General features: G+C 40.4%; 2 protein-coding genes across 2 annotated transcripts in view; one reads left to right on the forward strand and one right to left on the reverse strand.

The window, feature by feature from the left end:
• The window catches only part of plekha8 (pleckstrin homology domain containing, family A (phosphoinositide binding specific) member 8), a gene marked incomplete at its 5' end in the record, with an annotated part of 4,392 nt that extends 4,070 nt beyond the window's left edge, over positions 1-322 (reverse strand). The window contains 1 exon segment of the mRNA XM_084471829.1: positions 283-322. Within this exon segment, the coding sequence (XP_084327955.1) occupies positions 283-322 (40 nt within the window).
• Positions 323-1,220: 898 nt separating this feature from the next.
• Positions 1,221-7,957, forward strand: fkbp14 (FKBP prolyl isomerase 14; the record flags this gene model as incomplete). The annotated part of the gene is given in 7 exon segments (XM_084471830.1): positions 1,221-1,234; positions 1,324-1,475; positions 1,616-1,695; positions 2,610-2,659; positions 3,265-3,388; positions 7,800-7,833; positions 7,836-7,957. Coding segments are annotated over 7 exon segments (576 nt in total).
• Between the last annotated feature and the right edge of the window lie 1,451 nt (positions 7,958-9,408).

Below are 9,408 nucleotides of genomic sequence, written 5' to 3' on the forward strand. Positions count from 1 at the left end.
CTCTCTCTCTCTCTCTCTCTCTCTCTCTCTCTCTCTCTCTCTCTCTCTCTCTCTCTCTCTCTCTCTCTCTCTCTCTCTCTCTCTCTCTCTCTCTCTCTCTCTCTCTCTCTCTCCACGTTGTTGACTTGGCGGTGTTATTCACATTAAACTAGTAGTTATCTGCTACATTAAACCCGAGGTAGTGCTTTAGTCGTAGCTCGATGGATTAACTGCTGGTTTTAGTAACTCAACTATCACAAGTGATAACAGCTACATGCTAGCTACGTGTTTCAAATGACTTACCACTTATGTAATTGGTCCATTTATGTAGTATTCCCTCCATCGCTTGTTATAATAGTGTTACGCTCATTACCTGTTTTTCGTCATAACAATGTGTAATGACCAGCTGCTGACCGTAACGACTCCATTCTCCCTCATTAGTGTACACTGAGGTGGAGAGATTAGTGATTAGCGTTTAAACTGCGCAGATTAAGTGCGTAACGTCTTCGTGAATACCGAGACCGGCCGTCACTCCTCCCGCTGCGACGAGACCAGGGGTCCGCCGGGGGGCGGTCCTCACTGCTTCTCAAACACGAGAGCCAATGAATAGAGGACTGGTAAATGCTTCCTAAAGTGTAGGGCCAATAGTGTGGAGGAGGAGGGACCAATAGTGTGAAGGGGGAGGGATCTGCCAGCCTATGAGGCGAGTTTGTGTCAGATCAAGCATGCGTTGCGTTCATGGCAAATGCAGACAATCTGAAACACGCCTTTTGTTGCCACGTCTCGTGTACAGTTCAATTGCTGTTTAGTTGGGTGTGTTTTGTATCAAACCATCTAGTGTTAGCGACATTATGGTGTTTCAACCTATTTATGTAGGACTATGTTTATAAGTTATACACAAACCTTTTATGTGTTATCACAAATCAAAGGTAACAACTGAACCACTGCCACTACCATTTCTATCTGAAATGACATGACATCTGTCATCTGACATCTGTTCTTGAAAATAAAAGGTAATTTTGGTAACCCTGGTCATTATGTGATACCCCTCATCGTCATCCACTTATCCGGGGTCGGGTCACGGGAGCAGCAGCTCAAGCAGGGGGCCCCAGCCCAGACTTCCCTTTCCTGGGCCACATTGATTATGTGATACGGTTTACATATTTAGCTATTGCCCTTCATACATTTCCTTATAATACCTTGGTTGTAATAAATGTTAGTCCAATCTCTAGTGTATATGAATGCCCCTCTACACGTGTGGTTCTTACAATATGTTTATTTTGGATGCTGTGTCTACTAGGCCCCTAAGGATCTCAGATGGATCTCTACTGTGACTCTTTGCAGCTGTCTCCATGGTGACATAACCCCAGTTTGGTTCATTCTTGGGAACCAGGAGGTTCTGAACGGTTGGGATAAGGGGATGCAGAACATGTGTACCGGGGAACAGAGGAAGCTGACCGTGCCTCCGTCTCTAGCATATGGGAAGGAAGGAAAAGGTAATAACATTCATATTAAAGGTCCCATGACATGCCACCTGTGGGTTATACTACGAACCTCGCTGAACATACCCAGGCTTTCTTGGGAAAACCTGGATCGACTGTTACGTCCCCCTGGTAACTCTTACCATGGCGGTCAGGGAAGGCGTCCTTCCCCTGTGTGGTGGGGGAGGCGCTGCTTCCCTACTTGGGCCATTTGGCTCTTCCCTTTCCACAGCAGGTGCACCTGATTGACCTGATTGGCCTGATTGGCCTATAAAAGGAGGAAGACATCCAGTTTTGTTTTTTTCCGCTTTAGGTTCAACGCGCGTTCACGTGAAAGGGACGTTTATCACGTCATTTTACTTAACTTTACAAAATGGATAGAGCAAGAGCAGTCTATTTCACTCAAGAGGAACAGATAGTCATAATCAACTCCTATGAGGAGTTCAAAAATCTGTTAACAGCTAGGGGCAACACAGTTGCACATACTGGCTAGGGGGGCGTGCTGGCAAAAAATAGCCGATGGTGTAAATTCGTAAAAGTGAAAGGATTCTGCATATAGTCTAACTACTAATTATGCCACATGATGAATTGTTCGCCATTAATCCCAATATGCATTTCAAAATGCATAAGCAACGTCCAACCTGCCTTGTTCTATAATTTAGGGAATTAACTTTAATTACACCCTATATAAGAAATGTATTGCATTTTTCAAACGCTGTGAGGTAGTAGCGGTGGCGTAGTGGATTATTATAAGACCCGAAAGCCAGCGACCGGGGTTCAAATCCACTGGTCCATCATGCCTTTTACCCCCATAGATGTGGTGCCAGCACGGCCTTGAGAACATGGGTTCAAGTTCGAAATAAGCACAAAAATATAATTCCATAACCTTTAGTGAATAAGTATTCCATATGACATGGGACTTTTTAAGCTTCACACAAATGCGCACGCAGAAATTCAAGACTGACGCGCTACCTCCACTCTACCACTCTCTCACGGAGACACACTGCGCAACAGTACGCACTGTCTACATAAGGTCCAACAAGGACGAACAAATAGCGAATACCCTCTGATGAGAACCTTTCATAAAGAATAATTCTCAGGCAATGCCAAGGGATCGTATCTGTCCCGAAAGACCCTCTGTCTCCGAAGAGACCCCTGTACGATGTGGGCTCCAAGGTCCACGGGAAAACCCACAAATGGTGACGACATTGTAAAAAGAGGGGCTAGGAAGCTGCGCACGCCGATCTAACCTGATAGACTAAGCTGAAAACCTGCTCCCAACCAGGTTTGGTTGACAGCATAAGTCACCATGGTGATACAGCAACGCTAAAAGAGAGCGACTTTCGTGTCCCAGCTAACCCAGGCTTTGAGCGCAGCATACCTCGCTAACCCACTAATCGAAGTTCGTAGTATACCCCACTGGTGTGGTGTGATTAGCCGTTACAAGCCGTTTTGGAAATCCTTATGACATCATAAGGGGCAGAAAGTGGGTGTGTCCACCTAGATGTGTGCTGGATAGATCAGTCTAGCAGCCTACCCAGTGGACTGTAGCAAACGTTGCTCATCTATCTGTCACACATCTAGGTGGACACGCCCACCTGTGAAGTCTTAAGATTTCCAAAATGGCTTGTAACAGCTAATTACACCACACCTGGCACCTGGCACCTTTAAACGTTTAGCACAGTGTCTGTACAGCCTGGAGGGTGTGTGTATCCCTTTTGTCTTTTGCTCCATATTCTTCAAACATGTTTCCATCTCTTAGACTGGTTTGTTTGTTTGTTTTTTGTTGACTGTTTGTTTACAGGTCAGATCCCAGCGAGCAGCGAGTGGTGTTTGACATTGAACTCCTGGAGATCAGGAACAGCCCCAAGTCACCTGAAAGCTTCCAGGAGGACTTCAACAGTGACAGGAGGCTGTCCAGACAAGAGATATGGAGAAAGGCTGTTGTTACTGAACCTTGACGCTATTATATTGATCCAGCCAGCCTAAATATATATATATGTATGAACGTGTATAGAGCAATAGCCATTATTTTGTTACAGCTAGGCAAGGCAAGGCAAGGAAACTTTATTTATATAGCACTTTTCATACACAAGGCAGACTCAAAGTGCTTCACATATAAACATGGTCATACAATAAAAGAAAATAATAGATAAGTAAAAAGTAAAATAGAAGGCAAAGTTTAAAAAAAACATTTTAGAAACATTTTAGAAAGGCAAAAAATGCATTTTAGAAAGTGAGAAAATAAAGGCAAAGTTAGTAATAAAATGAAAATAGATAGAAGCATTGTAGATTTAAGATTTAGCAAAAAGCTAAAGCAAACATAAAAGTCTTCAGTCTTGTTTTAAAAGCTGTCAGAGTTGAGGCAAGTCTTAAATCCTCAGGGAGTTTATTCCAGCTATTTGTTGCATAGTAACTAAATCCTGCTTCCCCATGTTTCGTGTTGACTCTGGGGATAATTAACTGATTGGTCTCAGAGGATCTTAGTGGCCTAGAAGGCTTATGTAGTGGAAGCATATCAGTAAAATATTTTGGCTAAATCCCTACATCCCTAAACCATGTAGGGATTTATAGGTTAGCAACATGATTTTAAAATCAATTCTCTGACATACAGGGAGCCAATGTAACGATTTAAGAATTGGTGTAATATGTTCCGATTTTTTGGTCTTTGTTAGAACTCTAGCAGCAGCATTCTTAACAAGCTGTAGTTGCCTTATAGTTTTTTTGAGAGACCTGTAAGGAGACCATTGCAGTAATCAAGCTTGCTAGTGATAAAGGCATGTACAAGTTTTTGTAGGTCTTCGGTAGACATGAGCCCTCTAAGTCTTGCTACGTTTTTAAGGTGATAATATGCAGATTTTGTAACTGAATTGATGTGACTGTCGAAATGTAAATCTGAATCCATGATAACCCCTAGATTTCTGGCTTTGATTGAGGTTTTCAGGGACAGAGAGTGAAGGTGTTGGGTAACTTTAAGCCTTTTGTTTTTAGCACCAAATACAATTATCTCGGTTTTGTCCTCATTTAGTTGAAGGAAATTTCAGCACATCCAGTCTTTGACTTGCTCAATGCATGTCACGTTTGTTGATTCTGAAACAAAGTCGCCAATGGAAACAAAGTAGTACCTATTTTGTAGGTAGGACCTAAACCAATTTAAGACTGTGCCTGAAAGCCCCACCCAGTTTTCTAATCTGTCCAAAAGTATTGTATGGTCTACAGTGTCGACAGGGTCTAGCATTAGTATTAAGATTTTGCCAGAGTCTGTGTTAAGACGGATGTCATTTACAACTTTAATAAGGGCGGTCTCTGTGCTGTGAAGGGGTCGAAATCCGGATTGGAAGGTGTCATAGCAATCAGTTGATGCCAGGAAGTCACTAAGTTGCTGGAGGACAACTTTCTCAATGATTTTACTTATGAAGGGTAGATTTGATATGTCTGTAGTTGATAATAATAGAGCCATCTAGGCTCCGCTTTTTTAAAAGGGGTTTGATAACTGCAGTTTTTAAGGCTTTTGGGAAATTGCCTGATTGGAGAGAGTTGTTAACTATTTGCAATATGTCTATTGCTAGGCAGTCAAAAACATTCTTAAAGTGGTTGGTAGGTAAAGTATCAAGGCAACAGGTGGATGGCTTCAGTTGTGTCACAATTTCCACAAGAGTTTTAGAGTCTATGACATTAAAGCATGTCATTGCAACGTTACTTTTGCCTGAATAGGGTGGTAGTCCAACATTTTTGTTTAAAGTGGAGACATTGATGGCACGTCTGATGCCTTCAATTTTATCAGTATAAAATGCTGCAAACTCATTTCATTTCTGCATGGAATGAAGGTCAGGTGGAATTTGTGTTGGGGGCTTGATCAGTCTGTCAACAGTTGCAAATAGGGTTTTGGCATTATTAGTATTGGTTTTAATGATATTGGAGAAAAATGTTTCTCTAGCACTTTTTAAGTCTAAATTGTAGCCTGGGCTGTTACAAAAGCAGCTTTTCTCCAGGGTGCCTTTTGCTTTCCAGAAATCGTTTTAACCTTAAAAGGTGCTATGACATCTATGACTTTCAAAATTTTCAAATTAAACTTTTCTAAAAGATCATCAGCAGAACATGGGTTGAGAGGTGGTAGCAAGGAGATGGCCTTTTTAAAAAGTACATTAGAATGTTCATTGATATACCGTTTTTTGACAGTATTTGATTTTGTCTGTATGTCGGGAATAAAATATATATTAAAGAAAACACAGAAATGGTCCGACAGTGAAGGATAAGTCACCGAGAGATCTGAAACATTGAGACCCTTTGTGATAACCAAGTCTAGAGTGTGCCCCTTACAATGAGTAGCCTCTTTCACATGTTGAGACATTTCAAATGTGTCCAAAATGGTAAAAAAAATAAATTGCACAGTTATCATTAAAATCATCAGTATGAAAATTGAAGTCACCAGTTATAACTAGACAGTCAAAGTCTGTAGAGATGCTAGACAATAATTCTGTAAAGTCATCGAAGAAATTTGCAGCGTATGTGGGTGGCCTGTAAATAATTAATAGGAGCACAAAGGTATTCGAATGATGGAAAATCACCAAATAACATCTGTTTTCCCTGAAATACATTTTTAAATATAGCAGCAACCCCTCCACCTCTTTTTCCAGATCTACATACATCAAAAAAGTTATAGTTGGGAGGAGCTGTCTCTATCAGAACGGTTGCACTGTTATTTTGTTCTAGCCATGTTTCAGTTAAAAACATAAAATCCAGTTGAGAAGTGGTAATAAAAACATTAACTAAAAGAGATTTGTTATTAAGAGACCTAACATTAATTAGACCCATCCTGATGGTGTTATTGATAGGCTTTAAGGTTGATTTTGGTTTGGATGGAATAAGTATGAGATTTGAGAGGTTAGCAGTGCGTCTAAGTTTCCCTTTGTTTACTCTCTTAGTGGTTACAGCAGGAATGCAAAAGTTGCCATGTTTTGGATGCAACCTTGGGTTCAGCAGATTATGCGAAACTTCCTTTGTGCTGTGTCTACGGCTGAACCCTTTTTTGTCTCAGTAATAATCAGGACTACTATCAGTACGGGGGGGGGGGGGTTATCAGACTGTTATCTGTTATCAGACTGTGGTCATGACGTGGGGATGGTATCATTGACGCAGATGCAAGTTTGATGCCAACATTTCTCAGTTTCTTAAATTCATCTGGAAAATCATAAAGGGAGGAGACAGTGGAACTGGAGTTGTCGTTGTGGCTATGGGAGAGATGAGGCTGGAGGTCATCGTCGATGGGGGAGTGCAGAGGAGGGGGGTGGCCGTTCCTCGCCTCAGCATCAGCAATGGGGGAAGGCATGGTGTCGATGGTGTCGGGCGGGCTGTTGTCTCTCTTCAAGGTCTGTGGTCTGTCTGCTATCTGTGTGTCAGATAGTAGGACAGTAGATGTGTGGGGGAGGCTGTAGTCTCACTTCTTCTCATGGCATGGCAGGATAGATTTGTGGGAGAGCGAGAAGAGAAGATTGTCCCTTAACAGTTTTGAGCCTAACCTGTTTGGGTGTAGGCCATCTGCTCTGAAAAGATATTTGCGCCCCCAGAACAAGTTGAAATTGTCAATAAAGCCCCTTCCTCTTTCATTGCAGACTCTTGAAAGCCATGTATTCAGTGCAAGTAGACGACTGAATCTGTTTATTCCCCTGTCAACTGCTGGTATGGGTCCACTGATGAATGACCTAATGTGTTTGTCCAGTGTGTCCAATAGTTCAGTGAAATCCCTCTTCAGAAGTTCTGACTGTTCTCTTTGAATATCATTAAGTCCTGCATGCACAATAACCTGTGAGATTTTGGGTTTAGGTTTTAGTTTTCCAATATAATTGTGGTTAGTTTCTGGTTGACATCACTAACCGTCACATCTGGGAAGTAGCATGTTTTGATCTTCTTACCGGTTATATCCTTTATGGTTGAGTCTCCTACAATCAGAGTGTCTGGTTCATCTGCTTTCTGTGAGATGGGCCCTTGTTGGCTTGAAGTGGCAGTCGCAGACGCATGCACAGCTCGACTCCGTGGTGTCTGGTTCTTGTTCCGTCTCTGTCCCCACCGTCCGTCCGGACCCATCCCGAGGCTCAGGGGTGCACAGCTAGTTATACAGGCCCATTATTTTACCAGCCGTTTCGATGTTGAGAAATCATTACAAGACATTTACCAAATGTACCCTGCACTAGTCTAACTGGTTGACCGTAGAGAACTGGATGTTAGATGATCTCTATTCCATCTAGGGCACGCCCATGTGCAATGTCACTATAGGGTATATTTACAATTATTTTTAAGTGCCTTTAATATGATTTAACGTTGTGTTTATTGCTTCTCTAGGTGAAGCTGTATCTGATGAAAGAGTTTGATAAACACGATACCAAGCTAATGCCACACACCATGACGTTATGGTAGATGACATATTCAACATGGAGGATGAGGATAAAGATGACTTCATAACTACCTGGGAATTCACCTATACACACGATGAATTGTAAAAGATTCCCTTTTAAAAGTTACAACTTAGTCACAATGCAATCTATTGCCAAAGGAGGTACCACAGTGGTAATGGAGCCTTTGGCCCACTGATGAAAGCCCTCACGTTTGTATTGTTTGAATCTCAGGGAAACATGGCCTCTTATCGCCAAAGGTGTCACAAAGAGAATGAAACGGAAATCACAATGATTTCCACTTTAATAATCATGATTTTGAAGAATTTCAAACGCAATTGCAGCCATCACAAATATACATTGTTATACAATTTGTAGAAACGATTTACATAATTTCATTTAAAAAGGGCTGATGGAACATGTTTCATCCTTCTAACCGATTACAGGGATGATGAATTGACTCATTTTACCTTCATCAAATGCATTGTTTTGTAAACAATTGTTTTTGTACATTTTTTAAATGTCTCTTTTAAAATGACTTTATTAAGGTTTTTCTAAATCCAACTATAAATGTACTCTTTTAATTGTCGATTTAGTTATTTTTTTGCCTCAACTGTTTTAGTTAATCTTCCATTAAAAAAAAGCACATTTGATCATTGTTTTACAACGTTTTAGTCTTTAAAAGGGTACATTAAACATTCCTAATTTATTTCTGTGGTAAAATTTTCCCCAAAATATTCCAGTGTTTCAGGTTACAGTTTAAATATCAAACGATAACCCCCATTCTTAAGTTCTGAGTGGAAAAAATACTAGATCTTAATCAAAATACCATTCGCAAGGGGGGTAAAATAACCAAACCCATAATTGTACAGTTCCTTATATAAATAGCTACAGTATGACAAACTCATGCAAGTGACCAGGAAAAAACAAACAATCATCTTTGCATTTCATGTGTAAATCATCCAAAAGAAAAATAATCCTACTGTTAAATGACAGAAAAGGAACACAGTTGCTACAAATAATACAACCTCAACAATATATTTAACACAAACATTAAGAGTTATGGTAAAAATAAAACATTGTTATAAAATAATTACTTACACTCTTTAAAATGGTGCATCATATTATTGAAAAATATAGATCATTCAATGATCTATAATTTGGTCTAAAAATATAACTTCATAGTCTGTTTTGACTGAAACCTTTTCAACTGCATTCCCACAAATAACACACTAGTGACACAAAATGCAATTGACACTTTAACAAAAAGTATAATGGTTGTCACTCTATAACTTAAACTGCTTATGGGTTAAGTCTCCAATTTGAACCTATTTGAACCATGTTGACAAAATGATACTGACACTACAGCAATAACACCCTTAGCCAAAAACATGGTCATGCAGTAGAAACATTTTTAGTTCATTATGTTTGCAAGGTAAACATTGTATAACACTTTTTGACACAGCAGGGGTGGCTTACATTTCCTCTTGAACAGAATAAATTATTGTCCTTTGTTTTTTTTTACAGTATCAAGATGCTAATGCAGAGCGAGGGGATGC

This window comes from Micromesistius poutassou, assembly GCF_964030765.1.
Source record: "Micromesistius poutassou genome assembly, chromosome: 8".
NCBI classification, from domain to species: Eukaryota; Metazoa; Chordata; class Actinopteri; order Gadiformes; family Gadidae; genus Micromesistius; species Micromesistius poutassou.